Here is a 26308-nt window from a genome sequence, read left to right as displayed (position 1 = left end):
CCTCCCTCAGCACCTTTGCACATGCTGTTCCTCATGCCTGGAGAACCTCCTGCTGTTTTCTTTCATCTACAGAAATCTTACCTCCCTTGGAACCCAGCTCAGATTACCGGCCTCTCCTTCCCCAAGGAAGCCTGCCAGGATTATCCAGCTCTAAGATCTCTGGGCAGCCCCGGCAGCCCTAGTGTGGCCCCTGCAGCCTCCTTCGGACACATGCGTGCTCATGGGCGCCACACAGCTCGGGAAGAGTCCCCAGGAGGCCCACTGATGAGCGGGATGGGGTGGAAGTCGGGGGGGGGCTGAACTTTTTGAATGTTGTGCGTAATTCTATGTTATTCCTAGAACATTAGTTAATTGCATAATCGACAGTACTAGTGATTTTCCTATCGGAAGCGTCTCCCATTGTGGGATCTTAGTTCCTACCAGGGATGGAACCACGGCCCCAACCATGTGAGCACTGAGTCCCAACCACTGGGCCACCAGGGAATTCCCTCCCATGGTGTTTCATGTCAGTTCAAGTCATTCACATTAGAAGAGCAGCTCCTAAGTAGCCTTTGTGTGAGGACCCCACGCCACGTGCAGGGGACGCATTTCCAAGGAGGACGTGGGCCCTGCCTAGGAGATTCCAGAGCCCGCTGGGGGCACAGACTCACAGAAGATTGCTGCTTCCTCAGGAGGGCTGTCAGCTCCTGAGGGCCTTGGAGACCCCTGCCTCCCCCAGCTGTTGGGTGCACATGGGGTGAGGTGGGCCAGCTGCCCCACCCATGCCCTGGCCTAGGCTGGGGGCCGAGAGGCGGCACCGGCACAGGGCACCGGGTCCAGAGGCCTAAGGTCAGGAGGCTTGGGTTCAAATCTGGGATCTCAGTCCCCTCGCCTTGGGCAGGTCGTTCCAGTGTTTGGAGCCTCCTGGGGTAATCGCAGCGAACCTTGCAGGGCTGTAGAGGAGAGAGTGCATTCGTGAAATGAATGCCTGTGTAGAGCCAGGGCTCAGCAGATGGGAGCTTCTGGTGTGTTCCCTGCCTGGGGCTTTGCCCCTCAGCGGGAGTCAGGGCCCGAGGTACAGTCAAGAGGGCCCCACAGGCCAGACACCAAGTGCAGGAGGGCTCCCGCCTGCCAGCACCAGGCCCATCCCATTCCCCTGCCTGGGCGGAGTGTACAGCAGCGGGGGCGGGCCTGGCCTCCAGCTGGAGGATGCTGCCCGCTCTGTATTTGCAACCCACTGTCCCCAAGCCTGTGGGCATAATAGGGCCCAAGGGAGAGGCTCGCCCCAGGAGAACACCCCTGCCCACCAGCTCTGTGGGGCCCCAGGCCGCTCCTTAGGAGCAGACACACCTCTGATCCCAGCACGTTTGCCCAGCCTCATGTGAAGAAAGAAACGCAAGGCCTCGGGACAGGAATTGATGGTAACCAAAGAGCACAGGCCCTGAACTCTCAGCTCTGGCCTCGAAACCCAGCTGTGGCATTCAGATTCCTGAGCCTCAGTTTCCTCATCTGTGAGATGGGGTGATAAGCCTACTTCTCAGCATTGGCAAACTCCAGGGGATGGCGCCAGGCCTGGCACAGAGTAAAAGTCAATAGTCCTCCCTGGTGGTGCAGTGGTTAAGAACCCGCCTGCCAATGCAGGGGACACGGGTTCGATCCCAGGTCCGGGAAGCTCCCACATGCCAAGGAGCAACTAAGCCTGTGAGCCGCAACTACTGAGCCTGCATGCCACAACTACTGAAGCCCGTGCGCCTAGAGCCCGTGCTCCGCAACAAAAGAAGCCACTGCAATGAGAAGCCCGTGCACCGCAAGGAAGAGTAGACCCCGCTCGCTGCAACTAGAGGAAGCCCGCACGCAGCAATGAAGATCAAACGCAGCCAAAAAAAAAAAAAAAAAAAAAAAAGTCCACCATAAGTGAACTGTGGACATTTACAAAATGAAAAGAGAGACTGATAGGCTATCGCCTGCACGTCTGTCTTCTCCTGACAGGACTGGGAGCCCCTGGGGCCCAGGCTGGTCCTAACTGTGCAACGATGACAAGTCACAGGCAGGGGTACGCATCCTTGTTCACACAGCATGACTCAGAGGCAGTCTCCAAGGGCATTGCCAATCCTACACTCAGGAGAGTCCAAATCTGGGAGTTCCCTGGTGGTCCAGTGGTTAGGACTTGGCCCTTTCACTGACGAGGGCCTGGGTTCAATCCCTGGGCAGGGAACTAAGATCCCTCAAGCCGTGCAGCATCAACAGAAACAAAAGAGTCAAAATCTAGGAATGGAGTGAAGGTCTGAAGTCACCTCAAGGGACAGAGAAGGCTGGTCATTCCCGAGAGGCTACGCTCACTGACCCTAAGTGTCATCACCCCCTTGAAACTAAGCCTGATCACTCCCCTTCACCAAAGGCAAGACTGAGGTTCAAAGGGTCCAGTAATCATCTCTCCGGTGGTGTGAGACAAACCATGTCCCCTGTTCGTGGCTTAAAGCCGCATATGTGTGTTTGCTCTCAGGGCTGCATTCTGGGCAGGGCTCGGTGGGTGGCTCATTTCTGCTCCACGCGGTGTCTGCTGGAGCAGATCCACTGGCCCAGCCAAGACGGCCCTTGCTGGTGGCCCGAACGGGTGGGGCCTGGTGGGCCTTGCTCTCCAGCGGGGCGGTTGGACTCTCCCCTCGGTGGTCCAGAGCTCCAGGAGAGTGCAGGCAGAAGCTGCCTGGCTTCCTAGGGCTGACTGGAACTGGAACACCTGTATTCTACAGTCAAAGCAAGTCCCAGGACCATGCTGACGTGAGAGGCCGCATGCGGTCCATTTACCCCAATCCAGGCCCACACATCCTGACAAAGCCAGGTGGGAAAGCTGGATGTGAATCAGGGTCGTCTCCTTCCCATGCTCCCCATGCCCTGTCTCCAGGCTTTTGCACAGGTTGCGTGCTCAGCTGGAGACCCTCGTCCAGCCTTGATTTCACAGATTGGCCAAACTTCCGCCCATCCATCAGGAGACATCACACTACCTGGGAGACTTTTCTGAGCTCCAAAGTCCTCCCTTGAATTCACAGGGCAGCCTCTACATCCTTGATCACACTGCACTGTCATTGCTGCTCACCCACCGGCCTCTCCAGTCAGAATGCAAGCTTGCATCTCGCACCCAGGGCCATGCCTGGCACGCGGCAGGTGCTCTGGGGGTATCTGCCCAGTGAGGGAATCCAGAAAAGGGCACGCTGTTTCTACACCACCTCAGAGCCCCTCCCACGTGAACACCGGACTTGTCATGGACCCTCAGATGGAGCTTAGCGTTCAGGATGTTTATTTGGAGGTGCCCTTGAAATTAACACCCATGCAAGGGATGGGAAGGAAACAGGAGTGTATGAAGAAGGTCCCGTGACAGCTCTGACTGGCCCCACGGGGGATCCTAAGCCTACAACAGCCCATCAGCAGAGATGGCCAGACTTTGATATTTTGTGTGGGTAGTCATTGGGGTCACCCCAACAGGGGGTTACCTTGGGCAAGGAGGCTCTCCGCAACAGAGCCCCTGGGGCGGAAGGCTGCGGGCTGTCTGCTTATAGTCCTGCCTGTAGCTGGTGCAACAAATCCATCCGTGAAGGGGGATCTGAGTGGCAGGAGAGCAGTGGGGAGGTGGTGGGCCCTCAGAGCTGCCCAGAGGAAGTGGTTGCCAGTTGTGACCAGTGGCTGCAGTGGGGCAGGGGGGACCTAGAGAGCAGCGTGAGGGAGGCTTTGACTCACCCCCATGCTTGGGGGAGCTGGGAGCTCTGGGCCACGGTCTCCGGGGGACGTTATTTGCTCTGAATACCAGTCTGGGATAGAACGTGCAGCTCTTCTGTGCCAGGCACTGGACCAACGTGGGGACGGGGTGGGGTGTGAAGGTCACTCGGGTGTGGGTCATGGCTCTTTGACCTCCACTCCGTCCTAACTGCCCCACCCCCGTGACCCACTGCCCACACTCCTTCCAGACTGATCCTTCCAAAAGGCAGCTCATACATGCAACTCCTCTGCTGAAAACACACTTAGAATAAAAGCCCAGCTGCTTCTTTGCCAGGGCCTGCCAGGCCCTCTTTGATCTGCCCCACTCACCGTGCCCACCTCACCTCCTAAGCTCTCCCCTGGGTCACCCAGCCCCAGGCCACACCAAAGTAGGTCAGCCGCAGGGCCTTGCTTACTGTTGCCCTGCCTGGAACCACTTTCCCTCCGGATATTCACAGAGGCATTTCCTCTGAATCTATAAGGCCTCAGCTCAAGGTCACGTCCTCCAGGAAGCCTTCTCTGATTACTCACTTGATGCATTTCTTTTTAAAAATATTTATTCAGCTAATATTTATTGAGCACTCACTATGTCCCAAGCACTTTTCTAGGCGGTGGGGATAGAACAGTGAATTAGAGAGTCCACAGCCTTGCCCTCTTGGAGACAGACAGTCCATACACAAGCGTACATTAAACAACAAAACAAAATACGATTTCTGAGAGTGTCACAGTGCTATGAAAAAGCAAGAGCAAGGGAAGGGGTCAGGCAGAGCAAGGTAGGGGTCCCTGACATCCAAGCTCACAGCGGCCTCTCCCCAACCGCGGTACCGCTCTGGGGACCCGCCCTGGGCACCCGCCCTGGGGCCGCGCGAATGGGCGCGCGGAGGAGGCGCGTCGGTGACACCGGGGCTGCGGTGATGGTTACCTGGGCCCCGCCCCGGGGGCCGGGATGGAGCCCGGGCCTCAGCCCCCGCCCGCGGCCGCGCCGCCCGCTCGCGGTCGCCGCCCTGGAGGCGCGCTCGCTCCCGGGGAGGACGCGCCCGTGCGGGTCACCAGGTGAGGCGGCCGCTGGAGCCATCTCCCGGCCGCGCGGCCTGGGGGCGGGTCCGGTTGAGGCCCCGCCCCCAGGGCAGTCCATAAATGCGCGGGGGCGGGCGGACCCAGCGGTCGGGAGCGCTGCTGGCAGGTGACCGAGAGAGGTCGGCGCGTCCCGCGTCCCGTCCGCCGCGCGCCTGGGTCGGGCCGGGCTCGGAGCCCCAGCCATGCTGTTCTGGCACACGCAGCCCGAGCACTACAACCAGCACAACTCCGGCAGCTACCTGCGGTAAGGGGCTTGGGCCGGGGTCTGCGGGCCGGGAGCGGGGCGGCCGGGCCAGGGGTCCGGAGCGCCCCCGCTGCGCCCCCGCCTCCCCTCTGTCTGCCCTTGGGGGACTGAGGGAGACCCGCCCAGAGTCCCGCCTGGGACCGACGGACCGACCCCAGCGGGAGCCGACGCTCAGAGTTGGGGACCCCCCCCCGGGAGGCGGGTTTGCGGAGTCTGGTGCCCGCGGGGGCTGCTTCCCCGACGACCCCGGCGGGCGCAGAGCGCGCATCTCTGGCCGCAGCCTCTCCGGGGCCGTCCGCCTCCCTGTCTCTCCTCTCCCCGCTCGCGTCGGAGAAGAGGAAACTTCCTGCCGTCGGTCTGGAGCCTATCCCGGGGAGTCTAGTTCCCTGCTCTTTGCCCCTCTCCGCCCGGTCCCTCTCCGAGCCTCGCGTCCTCTCCAGTGTCCTTGCTCCGGCCGAGGGGCGAGAGAGCGGCGAGCGCGGCCCTGCGCTGGGCCTCGCGGGCCGGCGGGGGCGGGCGGAGGCTTGGGAGGGACAGGGTCCCCCCTCCCACCAGGTGGTCTTGCGTGTGTAGGCCCGAGGCCCGCACATTGATTGCCCTTGATGGAAATCTTTCTTCTTCTGCAGGGATTTGACTAGTGCTCTTCAAAGGGAAAAGTAAGTCCTGCCTGTCTTGCAAAGTTTTCTCCCCTGTCCCCTTGAAGGAAGTGGCACCTCCGTTAGCTTCAGTTCCTGGAGGATTGTTTTTCCCTGTTGTGCAGCTGGCCGGGTACTAATGGGCGGTCATTTCACTTTCTGAACTCGACTGAACCAGCTGTAGCCTGTCTTTATTTCCATCCTAGTCACAGTTTATGAAATGTGCCTAATTTAACCCAAAGGGCATTTGGTGTGAGCTCAGAGAAAGTGAATTGTGGGACCTAGGTGGGAAGTCGCTGGTACAGGCTGCCCCACAGTGAGAGCCCGTCCTGCATGCTTCATTTCATTTTTATTTTTGGTCCCTAGAAGTTTCAAGTCAGATTGAGCAGTACAGGTGATTTGGAAATCCTGGCTTTTGATAGATATTTGTCCAGTAGTCGTCCCCGAAGGCATCCCCATTTCAGAAGGCAAAGGAGTGATTGGGTTTATGTAATGTGTCTGCTGTGTTTTATCATGGGCCAGAGTGGTAGGGGATGGCAGAAGTCTAGGGTCTTAATTAAGGACTGATGGCTTCTCTGCAGACCACGGTGATGTCACCAGAGGGAGACTTCTCTGGGGGATGTTAAGCCCACCGGGAAGATTTTTTTTTTTTTTTGGCCATGCCTTGCGGCTCGCGGGGATCTTACTTCCCCGTGCCCCCTGCAGTGGAAGCGTGGAGTCCTAACCACTGGACCGCCAGGCAAGTCCCCTACTGGGCAGATGTTAATCCCTGGCAGAAGGCTGTGTCTGTTCGCTTAATTGAAATGCTACAATGGGATACATTTATTGTACCGCGCCATGCAGTTTTAGGTGTGATTTTGCCTGAATTTTATAGTTTGTGGCCATTCGGTATGTTGCCATAGATTAGAAATAAGTTTGGAGGTGACCCTGAGTGGAGAAGTGAGTGTATTTAAAACTTCCTGGATACCGAAAATGTCATCCTTTTAGGGAATAATTCTCCTCTTGGGCGGGAGGTGCCCCTGCTCCGGAGATGGGATTTTGGGGAGTACCTTTTAGGAGTTTGGTATTGCATTCAGCGGGGTGAGGTGGGGTGCGAGTTGGGGTGAAAGGTCGTTTGGGGAGCATGGATTAAAAAGCATGTTGGTCCACACTCTTTTTTTTTTTTGGCCATGCCTAGCATTATGCGGGATCTTAGTTCCCCGACCAGGGATTGAACCCGCGCCCCCTGCAGTGGAAGCGTGGAGTCCTAACCACTGGACAGCCAGGGAGGTCCCCACACTCTATTTTAATTTCACTTCTTGGAAGCTGGGGTGTTCACCCTTGGAGCGGTTGACCTCGGTGAACGCCAAGGTGAGAGTCAGTGAATATGCCTCTGGTCCCCCTGGCTCTAGAGCGAAGGTCTTGTCCTTTTGTTTAGTTTGTGCATTTTCTTTTTGGTCCTCTCCTCACTGAGCGGCACCTCTGCAAGTTGTCTCACCTTCCCAGGTAGCGGCCTGTACTCCCTTCTTCCCTCCTTCTGTTTCATGTCCTGGTGACTTTATTGCTCAGCAAATAAGGATGCCAGGCTTGAAACAAGTTACTGTTGAGTGATGGCTCTTACCCACCCTCCTCCCCGCATCCCTCCCTTTTTTTAAATTTAAAGGCACCAGCTCATGGATTATTAACTTAACGTGGTCTGGGCAAACACAAAATTATGCAATCGCCCGGAGAGCACGCCTGCCTGCTTCTCCCCTGTTCCTAGATAACCTCTTGGGCTGGGAGTGTGCCCCGGTCCGGGCAAAGGAAGGTGTGGGGTGGGAGAGCCAGGGCCATGGATGGTGGCAGGGGTGGCCCCCCCACAGGGGAGGTTTTCCACGTGAGCCCCAAGCCAGACTTTTCCTTCTGAGAGTTGTTGCGACATGTTGGGGTGTGTGCCGGGTCTGTGTTTTAGAGCTACTCGTTTGTGGTGCTGTATGAGGAGCAGATTATACCAGTGACTCTGCTGTTTATATAGTGAAGTGGGGTCAGTGAATCTGATTCAGAACCCAGGATGCTCCGAGGGTAGAGGGTTATTAAGATAAGGGCACGGGCACTTTTTTGGCATGGGTGTCCGTGCCGTAATCTGTTCATAATCCAGAGAGCGTAACCAAGTCTCTCCTGCTTTAGGTCCTTCATGTTCTCAAGGATTTCTATTTTCCTTGGGAAGGCACTTAAGAAATACATCCAGAAACAAGTTATCCAGTCCTAGGCTGATTTTTTGGATCTGATGGGGATTTTTGTTTAGAGGTGGAGGAAAAGAATCTTTGAGCATCTCAGTATTTTCCATTTGGGTAAGAAAACTGAACAGAAACCAAGGTCCTTCTTGTTTTGCGTTTAGGAGATATTAGTATGACCCTTAAAATAGGGCTTATGGGCCAGCTGTCCTTTTTTTTTTAGAAGGGTGGAGGGTTGTCTCAGTTTGGGTGGGTGAAGCAGTTTCTCCATTTGCATGGTTTCCAGAGTCCGGAGGACAGGAAATTGTCTTGGTCTGAGAAGTGGCCAATAACTGGGACAGTTTATTCAAAAAGATTAAAAATTTTGTTCGGGCTCTTATTCTAAAAGCCAGACTCTTGTGGATGGCAACCAGGCGGCATCTGAATCAATCTCTCGAAGGTCTTGGCGTGAAAGTAGAATCATCCAGGATTGGTCTCCCTCACTGGAAAGCATCTTAGAGTATCTGTGACACGCGGTGTGGTAGACTGAACCCGCCTGCTGCGCCATGCTGGGCTGCGTTGCCCTTGACACCAGGGCTGGCCACATGGCCCTGTCTTTGCGAATGGGCTCCTGACCCCTCCCTCCTGTGTTGCAGCGACGTCCTCGCCCTGCCCATCTTCAAGCAGGAGGAGCCCCAGCTGTCCCCCGAGAACGAGGCCCGCCTGCCACCCCTGCAGTATGTGCTGTGTGCCGCCACGTCCCCAGCTGTGAAGCTGCACGAAGAGACTTTGACCTACCTCAACCAAGGTAGTCCTGGAGCACCGGGCCGGGGTGGAGCCTGGGGCTGGGGAGACCGCCCAGGAGTGGGGAGTTGACCTGAATGACCCATTTGGGCCTGTTACCTTGTCAGGGTGGGAGAGTTGGGGTTCGGGAAAGGAGCGCTGGTGTCCTAGCTGCGAGACTTCTGAGCCTCAGTGTTTTCATCTGAGAAATGGACACATCAGCTATGTTTCACTCAGGCCAAATGAGTGAAGGTTCACATTCCTCGTATGGGCCCTCCAGGGAGCAGATGATGCTCAGTGATTGGCAACCATACTTATAATTACTACTTGCTGGGGCCACACCCGGTGTCCTTTCCCGGACGTAGATTGAGCACCTTTGGTATACAAGGTCAGCTGCCCTTTCTGGAGCTGCACCCGGCAGTGATGGGAAGGCCCATCCTAACGCAGCCCAGGGGCCGGATTCCACACGTGCCAGGCAGGAGCCCTTTGTGGCCATGGGGACAAGCGTGTCCTGGGAGAAATGGCACGGGCGTTTGACTTTGCTTTCCAGCCCCAGTGCTTCCCAGCTCTTTGACTTTTCCTCTGAGCCTCAGTGTGTTCACGTGTGAAATGAGAAGCGTCATTTTGTGAGGTTTGAGAGGATGAAGGCGTGTGAAGTGCCTGTTCCATTTCTGATGTCCTTTATCAGGACCCGTGGACCAGTGGCCTAACCCATGGTGTTTTTGTGGTTTCTGTATGCTGTGTGCCTGTGTTTATTGCCCTTCCCGTCTGGGTCACCTCAGACGCCCTGGCGTGCAGCGGATTAGTTGCCCCTGTGTTTAAAGTGGGCAGAGCCGAGGGGCAGGGGGATGCAGTACTTTCTGGAAGGGCAGGGGATGACAGTGCGGTTGCAGTTTATCTTCCACGGGCGGCCTCCTTTCTGCAGAACTCTGGCTTCCCGACCTGGGGAGCCAGCCGGGGGCGGAAGTCCAGCCTGACCATCAGGCTTACCTCTGACAGCTCAGCTGGCCAGCTTCTGGGCCAGGGACCAGCTCAGAATCAGCAGGTGGCTCGGCGTTGGCCTGTGGACGTGGCCAGGGCAAGGGCATGCTTATCCCTGTGGGGGGCTCTGGGGCCTCAGCTGGTCGCCAAGCTGAGCTCAGTCGGCTCTCGGGTGCCTGGCTCAGGCCCTGAGATCTGTGTTCCCTTTGCCGAGGCTGGTGACCGCTGACGGCAGGTGAGCTGGCCGTGTGGAAGAATGCCTCTGTGTGTCTGTGCTTGTTTGCGGAATGGCTTTGGCCATTTTCCTTTCTCTTTCACAGAAGGTCAAACGCTACCAACCTATATATCTTGGAGCAGTGGTTTTCCCCTCTGGGCCTCTGCTCTCTTGCCTAAGTGCAGCATGAAGAAACTGGGTGAGGTTTACAGAGAGCTGAGGTCAGGGGTGGTTCTTGTTCCTGGCCCGTCCTGGGGTCAGAGGCCCAGCTGCTGGCCCAGCTCGCCCGCCTCCCCCCTCCCCCATCTCTAAGGCCTTTGACTGCCCCACCTACCTTCTCTCCACCCCATCCCTCCGTTCTTTCAGTCAACTTTCAACAACGTTTGGCAGTCAACACACTAGGTCTTTTTAAAAGGGTTATCCTTTGCTAATATAGAGAAGATAAAAGAGGCAGAAAGAGTTGCCCCTGTGTTAATTTAGTGTATTTGCTTTAGGTCTTTTTAGTGCATTTGCTTTAGTGTATTTGCTTTAGGTCTTTCTTTTTTTTTTTTATATGTTCCTAAAATAAATTTATTTATTTTATTTTATTTTATTTTTGGCTACGGTGGGTCTTCATTGCTGCACGCGGGCTGCGGCGAGAGGGGGCTACTCTTTGTTGCAGTGCGCGGGTGTCTCACTGCGGTGGCTTCTCTTGTTGCAATGCACGGGCTCTAGGCGCGTGGGCTCAGTAGTTGTGGCTCGTAAGCTCTAGAGCACAGGCTCAGTGGTTGTGGCGCATGGGCTTAGTTGCTCTGCAGCATCTGGGATCTTCCCAGACCAGGGATTGAATCTGTGTCCCCTGCATTGGCAGGCGGATTCTTAACCACTGCGCCACCAGGGAAGTCCCCACAGGGCTTAATCTTAAACTAGCATTTAAATGTAACCTCATTACTAATGTGGTTGAATATTTAAAATATATTTATTGGTCTTTTAAATTTCTCCATCCGTTAAATTTATGTTCTTTGCACATTTCTTATTGGGATGGTTCCGTCTCACGGATTGTAAGAGCATACCCTAAATGAAGAATATTAACCTTCTAGCTGCCGTATATTGGAAACAATTCTTTCCCCGACCATTTAACCGTATTTATTTTGTGATAACTATATATATGGTGTGAGATGTATGTCATGGATAGAAATTGACTTTCAACATCTATTGTCAAGTCTTTCAGTTTTCTAAAATGATTTTCCTTTTATGTTTAGAATGCCTGCCCACCCCAAAATCAGCTTAGTGGTTTCCTAAAGTTCATGTAATGGTTTCTAAATTTTAACATTGCAATGTGCTTGGGATTCTTTTGGAAACGATAATTAGTCATTTAATGATGATTTTGGATTATTACTATATAAAATATATGTATTTCTTTTTTTCTCCCAGCTTTACCAGTGGGATTTATACTTTCATACGTTACATTTGGAGTTTGTGATGTGACGTAAAAGTCTAAGTTTACTTATTTTTCTAAATAGTTGACCTACTAGTTAATGCCTAGTTTACCTCCTATTCTCACTGGTTTAAATGCCACTTTCGAAACATTTAAAAAGCCATATTCTAAACTATGGGTCCAGAAACAGATGTGTAGATGTTTGTCCTGTACACCTGATTGTTGCCCCATTTCTAGCTGAACTAATTGTAGCTTGGAAGTATGTTTCCCTTTTTGGGAGTAGAAGTTCCTTTTATCATTCTTCTTAACCTTTCTCAGTCACCTATTCTTATAGATGGATTTTACAACCATTGAATCTTCCTTCTATACTTTTTAAAAAAATATTTATGAGATCATATACTTTATAAAGTTGTTTCTTACTTTTATTAAACTATTCTTGTAATATTTTCTATTATAGAACCTCTTAGACATCATTTAAAATGTCTGCGTAATATTTCACTATTTTCTTTGATTGTTTAGGACTGATTATTGTCTTAACTGCTGGGATGAAATATACAATGTAATTACTTGAGTGTCTGTCTCCCATAATAGAATGGAAGCTCTGTGAGGGCAGAGCCATGTCTATGTTTTTAACATTATATCCCAAGTGTTAAGCTTGGTGCCTTGATAGTAGATGCTCTGTAAATATTCAGAAAATTTAAAAATAAGCATGATTTATTTTATTTCCATTTCACTTTTCTCTCTCTTCCCCTCTCTCTTTTTTTTTGTTGCTATTATCAGTAATGCTGTACTTGATATCTTTTTCAATGTACCTTATTTAAAGTAGCTTCTATGCCTGTGTCATATGACAAATAAGCATCACTTTAAAAGAAAAGGAGCTTTGACATATCAGTCAACAGTCAAAACCTTTCTGTTTAATTAAAAAGTTTGCTATTAAGTGTTTAATGTTTATTGCGTTGGCTCTCTGATGTTTAGAGCACTATTTCTCTGAGGCCATCCCATGTCTTCTTTCTTGTAATGATGTGTTTAAGGTTCTCCAAAGACATGGAAGGGATGCTGGATCTGTAAATGAAAAAGTCATTTAAACCATGGGATGCTCATTTTTCAGTGCAGTGTCAGACCAGTGCCCTCACATCATGGCTTGGATAAGGTGTGTTCCTTGTGGGTGTCTTATCACCAAGCCCAACGGCTAGTTTTGGATACAGTGAAAATGGTTTGAGAACCAAAGTACGTGCTCTTCCCCTGAAATGGAGTCCTAAGGTGAAGGGGTAGACAGCTGTTGAATGGAAGTCTTCAAACTCCCAGGCCAATCTCTTTGTCAGTGGCCGAAGGTCACTGTGGAGACATGTTTCCTGAAGGCTGGAGCCGGAGGCAAGGGATGAAGTAGGTAAGGTGGTGGGAGAGTCAGGGAGATCAGAAGAAAGAGGACCCCAGGCAATCTGTGTAGGCAATTCTGGCTTTGAGATAAGAACAGCTTTGCAAGAATGGCTTGTTATGGAGAAAACTTTGGAATTTCCTACCAAAGCAACTCTCCGATCTTAAATATAGTGATGGATTTTTCCAACAGTCTTATGTTCATTCATTCATGGAATAAAAACTTCCTGTCCATTGGAAAGAGAGGATGGTTCAGGGAGAGAGAGAAAAGCCACGTGCAAAGGCAAGAACGGGTAGGGTGTGGGTGCAGTTAAAACACACTGTTTATGAAGGATCCTAAGCAATTCAGTATGACTAGGGTTTGGAACATGAGGAGGAGTATGAATGTATATGGCTGGAGAGGTAGACCAGATAGCCAAGATCTCCCGCTGCCTTGCTGAGTCTGAGCTATTGGGCAGCCCTCCCTGGGTACGTCCTTTAAACAACCTCCCAGTGCTTCCAACTCCTCATGTGTAAAAGGAAGGAAATAGAATCCCTACGAAGTACGTGCTACTATGTAGCTAAAATAAGTTAATGCAGGAAGAGCACTGAAAACAGTGTGTGGCACTTTATATGAACTCACATATTAGCTATTATTAATAGTAAAGTGGATACATGTTTCCCCTAGTCCTATTAGGAAGTTAACATGGCCATGAAATTGGGACCTTGATGTATTTTATTTTAGTTTATTTTTTGCTACTTTAATCCTTTCTTTTCCTAATTGAAAGATTAACACAGGGTTGGTTCTAGAACTAAGAATTGTACCTCTTAGAACTGAAAGGTGGTAGCTTTGGAAGAGGTTAAAGGTAGGAAGGCCTGCTGACCTTTTCTGTTAGTTCTTCATTCACTGTACAACCAGATAATAGACGTAACCTGCAGGAGACATTCCTAGGCAGGATGTTAAAATACTGTCTTTAAAATAGTGATCACAGGGGCTTCCCTGGTGGCGCAGTGGTTGAGAGTCCGCCTGCCGATGCAGGGGACACGGGTTCGTGCCCCGGTCCAGGAAGATCCCACATGCTGCGGAGCAGCTGGGCCCGTGAGCCATGGCCGCTGAGCCTGCGCGTCCGGATCCTGTGCTCTGCGGCGGGAGACACCACAACAGTGAGAGGCCCGCGTACTGCAAAAAAAAAAAAAAAAAAAAAAAAATTGTGATCACAGAAAGCGCTGGACCCCTACAAGATGTGAGTTGTTGTGTTAGAGATTACTCTAATTGCAAGGTGAGGACCCTAGCCTTTAGAATTCCCAAAGCACTTTATGGTATTCTTCATTTATTTATTTAGGCTGCACAGGGTCTTAGTTGCAGTGTGAGGGATCTCTAGTTGCGGCACACGGGATCTAGCTCCCTGACCAGGGATCGAAACCGGCCCCCATGCATTGGGAGCACAGAGTCTTAACCACTGGACCACCAGGGAAGTCCCTGGTATTCTCTTGAGTAATTCCCCTAAAATGTATTACTCTCATTTTACAGGCCGAGAGGGGTGAAATCTGGCATGCTTGGGGGGAGTGGTTGGGCATTGATGTGACCGTAAAGGGAATTCTGGGAGGGGCAGGCACCCGCTTTTCCTAGGGCTCCCTACAGGCAGGATTCTAGGCTAGCACTTCCAGGGTTCCATGCCTGCCGCCTGGAACGCCTGGTGCAGCTCTGAGGGGCCGCGTAGGAGCCTTGCAGGGACGAAGGCCAGGAAGGAGCCGAAATGGAGCCGGGAGAAAATGCTTCCTTGAACAACACCCAAAACCCTACAGTTTCTCCTACTCCACCCCCGCTCCCCATGCCTCCGCCCACCGTGACCTGAGGGAATGGTCAGGAGATAAGAACTCCCAGCGGGAAATCTTGTTTTCCCAGATCCTAGAACTGAGGCAGCTTCTGCTCTAGGGGGATCGCTTAACCTCTCAAATCCTCGGGCTCCTCACCTGTGGAATTGAGCCGGGTAGCATTTCGTGCGTTGCCTTGAAAATTAAGTGAAGAACTAATGTCTGGCAAATGGTACGCCGCATAGTTTCCCCTCTCCCCAGTTATATCAGTGACTCTGAATTTAAGGAATGAGGCAAAAGATTAGTTACTTTGTTTGTTATCCTTCCTCCTTAGCTGAAGTTTTCTTTCCAGATTAATTTTTAGCCTGAAGTTTGGGAATATAAACTGAGGAAACCAAATGACCCTTACATACATTACTTTTTTTTTTTTAATGCTTTCTCCCTTATTGTTTGAGTGCAAAAGTAGCACATACTTCTTGTTGAACAGAACAGCCAAACAGTACAGAAATTTGTACTCTAAAAAGCTTCCCATAATCCCACTTCCCAAAGTTTTCTTAGTCATACATTAAATGTATGTCTAATTATATAGGTGCACGCACATACGCACTTATAGGAATGTGTGTCTCTGTAAGAGAAATGAGATAATATTATGTGTACTGTTTTAGCAACTTTGTTCCCCCCCCCCCCCCCACCAAACAGTGTATCCTCAAAGTCTTTCCATGTGGGTACATTAAAAACAAACAAACAAAAAAGCTGATCTTTACTGGTTACATTGTGATCCATTGTATGGGTGTTGTGTAATTTGTTCTCTTGAGGAACATTAGACTTGTTTCCCTTTTTTTCATAATTACACCCAGCACCCCAGTGATCATCCATGTACACATATCTTTGTGCTTAAACAGGAGTGAGAATATCTGTAGCATAAATATCTAGAAATAGATGGCTGGCACAACATTTTGATAGCATCTGCCGTATTGCCATGCAATAGAGTCAATGGAGTTGCACCAATTTGTCGTTTTACGAACAATAACTATCTGAGTAATTGTTTATTTCCTCCTTATTCACCATTGCTCTTCCATCCCTACACACCTGGAACATAAACTCCCAGAGGGCAGAGACCTAGGTATCTTGTTCATTGCTAGTCCTAACACAGTGCCTGGCTCACAGAACTTCTTTGAATGAATGGAGAATGTCTATTTTCCTATCCTTTTGCCAACACTTTTTAACCTTTGGTAATTAGTGGGGAAAATATAAGGTATTCCTCAATACTTTCCTCACTTCCTCAATGATGCTGAATATTTTTTCATATTTGATTTGATTGTTTCTATGCTTTTTTGCCTTTCATCTGATTTACCCATTTTTCAAGTGGGAGTTTTCATCCTTTTTAATTTATTTGTAAGGGCTCTTTGCATATGTGGGATAATGTGTTAGAAATATTTTCCCACGCTTTCATATATTTTATTCATTTTTCTTTCATTTGTTTGCTTGTTCTTTATTTTACATAATAAAAGTTTTAATAAATTTTTATGTGATCAGGCTTATTGGATTTTAATGTTTCACATCCCATTTGGGAAAGGCCTTCTGCACTTTAAGATCTTAATAGTATTCACCTGTGGTTTTTTTTTAATTTTTAAATTAAAAAAAAATTTTTTTTTAATTTAAAAAAATTTTTGGCCACACTGTGTGGCTTGCAGGATCTTAGTTCCCTGACCAGGGATTGAACCCCCGTCTCAGCAGTGAGAGCACCGAGTCCTAACTACTGGACCTCCAGGGAATTCCTTTTTTTAAAAAATTAAAAAATTTTTTTTTTATTCACTTGTTTTTTAGAAATGTCCTCCTCCCCCACCCCCAAACCTGGGTCTTTCATACTTTGGCACTTATTGTGGTATGGAAGGAATGAGGTGGGAATCCAACCATCATATTGCCCCCAAATAACTTACTGAACAGGGAACTTTCATTTGGTAGAATATGCAGCCATAAAAAGCATGCAGTAGATCCTTATGTAAAGCCATGAAGGATATCCAGCATGTGCTATTAAATTAACAAAACAAAACAAAACAAAACAAACTTTCTCTTTGTTGGTAACACCAATTAGGATAATGCTGTTAATTATCCGTTCTTAGAAACTTGGTGGCAGATTGAAAGCCAGGAATTTTGGAGCTGGATACACCCATGTTTCAATTCCTGGCTCTCTGTTCTTTCCCAAGTTACCGAACCTGTCAACTGTGTTTTCTGTAAAATACAGAACAACTTCAGGTGTTGTCTTGAGAATTAACTGAGGTATTGGTTATTGTTGTTTGTTTTTGCTGTGCCAGGATACTTTATTTTGGCTCCATAAAATTTGGAAATGTTTCCTCAGCAAAGGATTTTATAAACCACACAACAAAGCTTAAATAAAAAACCCAGAAATTAAGGAAAAAATGTTTTCCCAGATGTCAACTCCTCATAATTCATTTATGAATTCATCAGCTAATAAAAATACTAAGAAGTGAGCTGGGGTTTTGGTTATTGATTTGGTTTTATTATTTCTTTGTTTTTTTTTTAAATAATTTTTTTTTAACATATATATTTTTAAATTAATTAATTTTATTTTTGGCTGCGTTGGGTCTTCGTTGCTGCTCACGGGCTTTCTCTAGTTGCGGCGCATGGGGGTTACTCTTCATTGCAGTGCGTGGGCTTCTCATTGTGGTGGCTTCTCTTGTTGCGGAGCACGGGCTCTAGGCGCACAGGCTTCAGTAGTTGTGGCACGAGGGCTCAGTAGTTGTGGCTCATGGGCTCTAGAGCGCAGGCTCAGTAGTTGTGGCACAGGGGCTTAGTTGCTCCACGGCATATGGGATCTTCCCGGACCAAGGCTCGAACCCGTGTCCCCTGCATTAGCAGGCGGATTCTTAACCACTGTGCCACCAGGGAAGTCCCTATTTCTTTGTTTTTAAGACCGACATTTATTGAAATAAATAGGAGCTTCCTTGTACAGATTTCTTATCACAGCTCAGCATAGAGAAATGATTTTTAATGTTTCAAAGGTCTCCTGGTCGTGTCACATGTCAGTTATGCTTTAAGCAATGGTGGACTATTTAATTAAATTAAGATAGAATACTTAGACAATCTAATTCCACGGGGTCCAATGAACTAGGAATGACATATTCTTAAGAATTATGTAAGGGGATTCCCTGGTGGTCCAATGGTTAGGACTCAGCGCTCTCACTGCCAGGGCCCCAGGTTCCATCCCTGGTCAGGGAACGGAGAACCTGCAAGCTGTGTGGTGCAGAAAAAAAAAAAAAAAAAAGAATTATGTTAAAAATTAAAGAAAACCAGACAGCTCAAGGTAAGGAATTTAACGCTTTTCTATGTATGGGAAGATGCAAGAGTCTGGGCTGATTGAAATCATTCCTTTGGTATGCACCTTAGCTACCTAGGGTCAGTATCCTATACTTTCTCACCCTGAGTCTCCTCGGGGTGCATTATTGGGGGGTGACTGCAGCGGCTGAGGCTGCAACATCCTTTGTTTACTGATGGCAGGCAACATTTCTTCATAGACCTCCAGAAACACTATATGAGAAATTATAATATGAGAAAAAATGCAGCATCAGTGAAGCCACACATTAAATAGAGTTGACCTCCATCGGGATTAATTTAAAGAGAAGACACATCAGCTGTCCTGCCGTGCTGGTATGTGTTCAGAGGTTGGCTGCTGTGAATCTGAATCCAGCCTCCACATTACCCTGAATCATTGTGCTTTTCCTTTTGCTCCCCTGGGGACCTGATGACGCAGGGATGTCCCGATCTGTTTTCAATGGAGGTTTTATTATTTTTCAGGCATTGTGAGGCCAAAAGATAAGGAGACATTACCATGAGAAAGACAGTTTGTTACTCATGGTTCCCACGTGGAGGGCCTTAGGGAGAGGCACCAGGGTCAGTCAGGAGGCAGAGGGAATGAGGGGAGAATCTGGGCGAGACCCTTCCTGGTGGTCTCTAGGGGAAGGAATGGGTGAGGCAGAGAAAGCAGGTTTAGAATTGGCTCTGGGGCAGAAAGCCTGTCCCTAGGTGTCTGGTACCCACCCAGCTCTGCAGTGATTAGGGCAGGGGACTGGTGGAGTGTGACGTTCTGTGAAAACCTGATAGAGCAGGGCATGGACTGGAGTATGGACTCTAGGTTAGTTTGCATATGAAAAGCATACTCTAGGCTAGTCATTTACTATCCCTAAGAATTGGCCAGCCCTGGGAGGGGCACCCTACCCAGGGTTCACAGGGCTCCAGATGTCAAAGCATCAGAAACCCATGGTTCATTTAAAATTACCGGACCTTCTTGGGCACTGCCTTGGGCTGCAGGTTGAGTTACAGGCACAAAGGGGCCACTTGGGAAAAGCTGGATTTCCTATTCTGTTTTAAAAATTTCTTTTGGCCTTGTCGCACAGCTTGTGGGATCTTAGTTCCCCGACCAGGGGTTGAACCCACGCCCTTGGCAGTGAGAGCGCAGAGTCCTAACCCTGGACCGCCAGGGAATTCCCTGGATTCCTCATTCTAAGTCAGCCATTTTTACTTGTGAGTGTTTTCCCCCCTTCCGATTGAGCTTTCTCTCAGGCTATACAACCATCAACAAACTCTCTTTCCTTTGTTTTTCCCTAATTGAAGTATAGTTGATTTACAATGTTGTGTTAATTTTTGCTGTACAGCAAAGTGATTCAGCTGTACATATATATACATATATTCTTTTTTAAAATTAATTAATTAATTAATTTTTGACTTCGTTGGGTCTTCGTTGCTGTTCACGGGCTTTCTCTCTGGTTGCAGTGAGCGGGGGCTACTCTTCGTTGCGGTGCGCGGGCTTCTCATTGTGGTGGCTTCTCTTGTGGAGCGTGGGTTCCAGGCACGCAGGCTTCAGTAGTTGTTGCACGCGGGCTCAGTAGTTGTGACTCACGGGCCCTAGGGCGCAGGCTCAGTAGTTGTGGTGCATGGGCTTAGTTGCTCCGCGGCATGTGGGATCTTCCCGGACCAGGGATCGAACCTGTGTCCCCTGCATTGGCAGGCGGATTCTCAACCACTGCGCCACCAGGGAAACCCCTCTCAAGATTTTTTAAGGAAATATTTAAGTTAATAGCATCACTGAGTCTCTTCAGAATGACCTGTGACTGATGACCTTGGTCTGCGTTTTCTTTCTTTATTTTATTTTATTTCTTTTAGATTTTTTTTTTTTTTTTTTTTTTTTTTTACGGTACGCGGGCCTCTCATTGCTGTGGCCCCTTCCGTCACGGAGCACAGGCTCTGGACGCACAGCCTCAGCGGCCACGGCTCACGGGCCCAGCCGCTCCGCGGCATGTGGGATCTTCCCGGACCGGGGCACAAACCTGCATCCCCTGCATCGGCAGGCGGACTCTCAACCACTGCGCCACCAGGGAAGCCCGGTCTGCGTTTTCTGACTCACAATTTTGGCTGATGCCAAGTTGCCATCATTCATGTAATCGCTCAAGAGAGCAGGTGAGGTTATCATCTTCAGAGGTTTTAGCTGACTTGCTGTATCATTGCCCTCCCGTTCCCTTTCTGTGAAGTTTTCCAGCTCTTTCTGTGTTTTTTCCTCTCTCCCATCCTTTCCGTCCCTTTAGAATACGTTCTACATTCTTCCGAGACATCTTTATGACGTTTTGGGCCCCAGTCACTTGGGACTGGAAGGACTTTTTTTTAATACTTATTTATTTGGTTGCACTGGGTCTTAGTTGCAGCAGGCATGCTCCTTAGTTGCGGCATGTGAACTCTTAGTTGCGGCATGCATGTGAGATCTAGTTCCCTGACCAGGGATCGAAACCGGGTCCCCTGCATTGGGAGCATGGAGTCTTAACCACTTTTAAGGGAAGTCCCGGGACTGGAAGGATTTTGATGCCTCTGCCAGTGACTGTGTCTGGCCTTCCAGACGAGCCATCATCACTCCATGGAATGAAATTTTGGGGGACCTGCTTTCTATTCTCAGTCAAGGTGCAAAGGTGGACCTAGTCGCATCTTTATTAAGTGCTTCCAAGCATTCAGAAACAGTTTGTAACGTCCAAGGACTTTCCCCTGCTGCAGTGGACTTGAGGGCTTCTGGAACGAGTGTAATCTGCTAACCGACGACACACTCTTCAAAAGCGCTTTTGGCTAGTTTGATTCCTGTCACCCACCACCCCCCACCAAAGTACCTTGGCTTTTTACTGTAAAAATAGTCAAAGCAGCGCACACCAAAATTTCCAGGGGAAAATCAAATGCACTTGTGCTTGGTGCCCATAATTTGGACAACTTCATAGGAACACTTCTGATCAGAGCAGCTCTGCCCCTGGTCAGTGGCTTGGGGGCTACAACTGCCTGGAGCCTTGAGTGTCGTACTCCTAAACCAAACATGGGCCTGGCCACCAGGACAGACCATCAGTTTGGGGGAGGTGGTATCAGGTTTAATTGACTTCACTCTGGTCACTGCACAGGTAGGAAGGGTTATACTTTGTATGGCATTGTGGGAAGATAATTAAAAAAACTTTTTTTATTGAAATGCAGTTGATTTACAATGTTGTGTTAATTACTGCTGTACAACAAAGTGATTCAGTTATATTAATATATACATTCTTTTTTTAAATATTCTTTTCCATTATGGTTTATCATAGGCTATTGAATATAGTTCTCTGTGTTATACAGGAGGACCTTGTTGTTTATCCATTGGGAAGATAATTTAAGTGCCAGGTCTATAAGTGGGTCTCAAAAAATGTTATTTCCCTTCTGCCACCAAATTTGGCTGACTGGAGGGAAGGGGGCAGGAAGGAAGGTCAGGAGTAGATGGGCCCACTTTGCTCTGTGTAAATCAGCTCCTGAGTTAGGTTTCAGGGACCACTGAACTATGGTTAGAATCACTACTTAGAAGAATGTGTCTAAAACAAACATATGGTTACCAAAGCGGAAAGGAGGGAGGAGAGGGATAAATTAGCAGTTTGAGATTAGCAGATACAAACTACTATATATAAAATACGTAAACACTAGGGACCTACTGTCTAGCACAGGGAACTATATTCAGTATTTTGTAATAAACCATAATGGAAAAGAATCTGAAAAAGAATAGATATATAAGGGCTTCCCTGGTGGCGCAGTGGTTGAGAGTCCGCCTGCTGATGCGGGGACGCGGGTTCGTGCCCCGGTCCGGGAGGATCCCATGTGCCGCGGAGTGGCTGGGCCCGTGAGCCATGGCCGCTGAGCCTGCGCGTCCGGAGCCTGTGCTCCACAGCAGGAGAGGCCACAACAGTGAGAGGCCTGCATACAGCAAAAAAAAAAAAGAAAAAAAAAAAGAATAGATATATGTATAACTGAATCACTTTGCTGTACAGCAGAAACTCACAAAACATTGTAAATCAACTATACTTCAATTAAAAAAAACGTGTACAGATTCTCTGCTCTGAATGAGGAAGGGGTTTTGTGTCTTGTTTTAAAGGAACTGCTGTACATGAGTAGGTACCGTGATCTGTCCAACCCCTTCCTTTCCCAAGAAGAGGAAGAAGCCCAGAGGAAAGGTGGAATGTTCCCAGGGCAGGCGTGAGCCCCGGGCTGGACAGATCTGGAGTCTGTCGAGGCCACAGGGAGAGGGGGAAATGCTTCTTTGTGTCAGTTAAGAGCTGGTGTCCCTACCTCATTCTTCTCCAGACTCTGTGTCCCTCTCACAGTTCTCCATGGGATACTCTTCCTTGCAAGGCCCTCCAGCAAGGAAACCTATCGTTTGGGTGGATTGGTGTTGACTTGGTTGGAGGCCAGAGGTGGACAGCTGGCCTCCCTTCCCCCCTTCTCCTTTGCCCCTTTCCTGATGGGGAAAGAGAGGTCTGGAGGGTGGACCTGACTTATCAGCGTGTGGAGTGCATTTCTGACGGTCCCTTAGAGAGCAATCCTATCTTCTCTCCAGGGTGGCTCTGGGGCAGTGTTTGGGCCTCAGACCGCCAGCATCAGAGTCTCCTGGAGTGTGTGCTTCCTTCCGTGTTAGAGCTGGGAGGGGCAGGGATCCGTTTTCGCCAGGCACACCTGTGATCGATGCTTAGGTATTCTTGGGTTTGAGAGCCACTGCCTTGAGTATACTGCTGTTCTCCACCTCTTCCAGAAAGAGAGACCCGGACCTTGCGAGGACAGGGTGGGCCCTGCCCCACTCATGGCTCTGTGCTCTGCAGGTCGGGGAATCCCTTGTGCCCAGCCAGTTGCTCTGTGCTCAGGCAGACTTGGGAGGTTCTTGACCTTCCTTATGTGGAGAACATGTGGTCTCCATCCAGTGACCAGTTCTCAGTCACTTCCATTGGATGGTTAGGGGACCCTATTTGTCTTGAGTGGGAAGGAGAGACCATACATGCTCTGGGAATTCACAGAGGTGGACTGGAGGAGATTCCTAAGTATTAGGGCTGGAGGGGGCCTAAGATGCCATCTCTGATGTCCTGCTACTGAAAATGTCCATGGACCAGTGTCACCTGAAAGCTGGTTAGAAATGCAGAATCTGGGGTCTGCTGCAGGACACCTAAATCAGATCCTGCATTTTCCTGCAAGTGATTTATGAACATTTTGAGAAGCTCTGATCTAGCCTGTCCACTCCGCATCCCACCCCCCTGTATCATATAGGTGGTAAATGGAGGCCCGGAGAAGCTGTGTGACTTGCCTCAGGTGACAGAGTGGGATTTCCATCTGGTCTCTCTCTTTTTTGTTTCTTTTGCGGTACGCGGGCCTCTCACTGTTGTGGCCTCTCCCATTGCGGAGCACAGGCTCTGGACGCGCAGGCTCAGCGGCCATGGCTCACGGGCCCAGCCGCTCCGCGGCATGTGGGATCTTCCCGGACCGGGGCACGAACCCGTGTCCCCTGCATCGGCAGGCGGACTCTCAACCACTGCGCCACCAGGGAAGCCCTGGTCTCTCTCTTTTTAAAGTTGCCTTAGAATGCAATGCACATACCATATACATTCACATACCTGTTTAAGTGTACAGTTCATTGTTTTTTAGTTTAGTCAGTTAAATTTGTTAAACCATCACCACAACTAATTTTAGAGCATTTTTGTCCCCCTAAAAGAAACGCTGCACCTAGTGGCAGTCAGTCTTCATTTTCTTCCTCTCCACCTGCCGTCCCCCCACTCTCCAAGCCCTAGGCAACCACTAATCTGCTTTCCATCTATGAATTTGCCTATTCTCGCATTTAATCGGTCTCATGCAAAGGGTGGTCTTGTGGGACTGACTTCTTTTACTTAGGATAAGGATGTCAAGGGCTATCCACAACGTAGCATGTATCAGAACTTCCTTCCTTTCTGCTGCTGAATAATATTCCATTGTGCGAACGTACCTCATTTTATTTACTCTTTAGTGGATAGACATTTGGGTGGTTTCCACTTTTGGGCTGTTATGAATGTACTGCTATGAATCTTCAGGTGCAAGTTTTTGTGTGGACCTGTGTTTTTATTTCTCACGTGTATGCACTTAGGAGAGGCATTTCTGGATCTTATGGCTACCGTGCGTTTAGCTTTATGAGGGCCTGCCAGGCTATTTTCCAAGGCAGCTGCACGAGTTTACATTGTACCAGCAGTAGAGGAGGGTTCCAGTTTCTCCACATCTAGCGCTTTTTATCGTCCATCGTTTTGATGGAATAAAGGGTGGGGTGATGGAGGCCTCTTCAGCCATTTGCCGGCCTCAACAGAGCAGGTGACCTCAAGGCAGGATTGCTGCTGGGTCTCAGGAGCAAACTGAAGCCAGAGAGGCTCCAGCGCTGTGAGGATGCTCTGAGGGTCTGTCTGCCTTATGCTCTCTGTGCCCACCAGCTTCCCTGTGTCCATGGCCAGAGGGCAGACGGTGAAGCCGCCAGACGCCCCTGGATCACAGGTCCTCAGCCCACCCCCCCAGAGGGGCTGCTGCGCCCATGCCCTGGTTCCAGAAGGGTAGATCAGATGCTCACCCGAGAGCTGCATCAGTGTGGCTGCCCCCCCCGCCCCCCGCCCTTGCCCTTTCTCCGCTCTAAACAGAACCTGACGATGGAGCACTTCCCTGAGATGGTCGCCAGGTGCCCACTCTCCTGGGTGGCCTGGGGGGAGGCTTTGGCTGCCTTGGGGCTGCTCTGACAAGCCCAGTCTGCCCCACAGTGACTGCCCCAGGGTGTCCTCCACGTACCAGAGGCAGAGACCGAAAACGGGGCTGCCCGGGGCCAGACAGTGGTGGTTGGAATATGATCGACCGGGAGGGTCTGGCTCCCGCTTTCAAGATCAAGGGCCTGCGAGCCTGTGAACAGCCCTAGCCACGGCACATGGTTCCTGCTGGACTGAGCATGGAGGGAGATGCCCGAGTGAGTCACAGTTCTGACCTTATCTTAGAGATTTGCTTTTCTACCCTGTGCTGTCCTTTGTGCTACTAACTCACCTGTGTACACCCCTCCCACCTGTGTAGGAGGGTACCTGTTTCTCCACATCCTTACCTGGACTCTATATTATCAGCCTTTTGAATCTTTTCTAAGAGGCACAGAAAATAAGCTCCTGATTCTGATTTGCATTTCCTTCTTTTCCATCATGAGAAAATGAGTGACACTGAGACAAGCCCTTTGCATTCCTTTTACTTTTTAAAAAACCGGCAGTTTATGTCCATTGCCCATTTTTCTCCTGCCCTTTTGCGTGTGGAGCTGCAAGGACCATGGTATTAGGTTGAACCGAATGCAGTTACCATTTTGCTTTGTTTTGTTTTGTTTTTTTCATAAGTAACTGCTGCATTTTATTTTTTATTTATTTATTTCTTTAAACATCTTTATTGGGGTATAATTGCTTTACAATGGTGTGTTAGTTTCTGCTTTATAACAAAGTGTAAGTCGTAACGGGTTGCCGATCTGCAGTTTCACGTTATTCATTTTCATAGATTAAGGATTCAGTTTAGCAGGGTGGCTGGATAAAAGTTCATCGTGTAGAAAGTAGTGAATTTCCTGTGAACCAGCAACAACCAAGCGTAGAATGAAACAGGGAAAAGAGATAACCATTCCTAGTACTGAGAGCAAATCAAACAATTTTAGAAGATGCTAATCAAGTGTCTAGGGGTCTAGACACCCCGGATTCGGAATCAGCCAGCAGTGCCTACGAGCGTGGGTCCCAGTTACGTCTACCATTCCCCAGTTCTGGGTGGGGCTGGAGGATAGGAGCATTTTGCATTTTGGGGAACAAGGAGAGACTAATTGAGACTTAGTCTAAATTAGAACTCCTACTACTGCTAGTTCCTGCTTACTTTTTACCCATCTTTTCATAACGTGAACATCTTGTATAAACACGGTACGGTGATTGAAACCAGGCAATTGCATGAGCATGATTCTGTTACCTCTTCTGTGTCTTCATTTGAATTTTATCTGTTCCTCCACGATTGTCCTGTTTCTGTTCTGGGTTCCAATCCAGGATCCCACATGGCATTTTGTTGTTATATCTCCTCCAATCTGTGATAATTTCCCAGACTTTCTTCTTCTTCCATGGCCTTCAGGCTTAAGAAGTGGTTACCGGTTATTTTGTAGCATGCCCCTCAATCTGGGTTTGTCTGATGTTTTTAGATGATGATGTTGAGATTATTGCCTTTTGGGGTTGAGGTGACATGACGCCCCTGCCAGGGCATCATACTGGGGGATCATGACACCGATATGTCTTACTGCTGATGGCATTAACCTTAATGATTGAGGGGTGTCTGCCAGGCTTCTCTGCTGCACAGTTACAACGTTCCCCTTTGTAACTAATAAACATTCCGGGGAGGAGGAGATAATTCTTTCTACGTCAGTAATTGAAATGCTACTGTAATAAAGAGCTTTCTCTCCTCTACCACTAATTTATTTATTCACCTATTTATTATCTCAGTATAGACTAGTGGAAATTTATTTTATTCTCTGTGTTGAAATTCAACACTATTGTTATCTAT

At 49.2% G+C, this 26308-nt stretch overlaps 1 protein-coding gene across 1 annotated transcript in view; it reads left to right on the top strand.

Moving 5' to 3' along the window:
* Positions 1–4988: 4988 nt before the first annotated feature.
* Positions 4989–26308, top strand: part of TFCP2L1 (transcription factor CP2 like 1) — a gene marked incomplete at its 5' end in the record, with an annotated part of 58533 nt that continues 37213 nt past the window's right edge. Inside the window, 2 exons of the mRNA XM_082658032.1 lie at positions 4989–5050; positions 8513–8664. Coding sequence (XP_082514158.1) covers positions 4989–5050; positions 8513–8664 — 214 coding nt within the window. The remainder of the gene's footprint in view (positions 5051–8512; positions 8665–26308) is intronic.

This window comes from Grampus griseus (assembly GCF_964374135.1).
Source record: "Grampus griseus genome assembly, chromosome: 7".
Taxonomy (NCBI): domain Eukaryota; kingdom Metazoa; phylum Chordata; class Mammalia; order Artiodactyla; family Delphinidae; genus Grampus; species Grampus griseus.
This window is presented reverse-complemented; position numbering and strand designations above follow the sequence as displayed.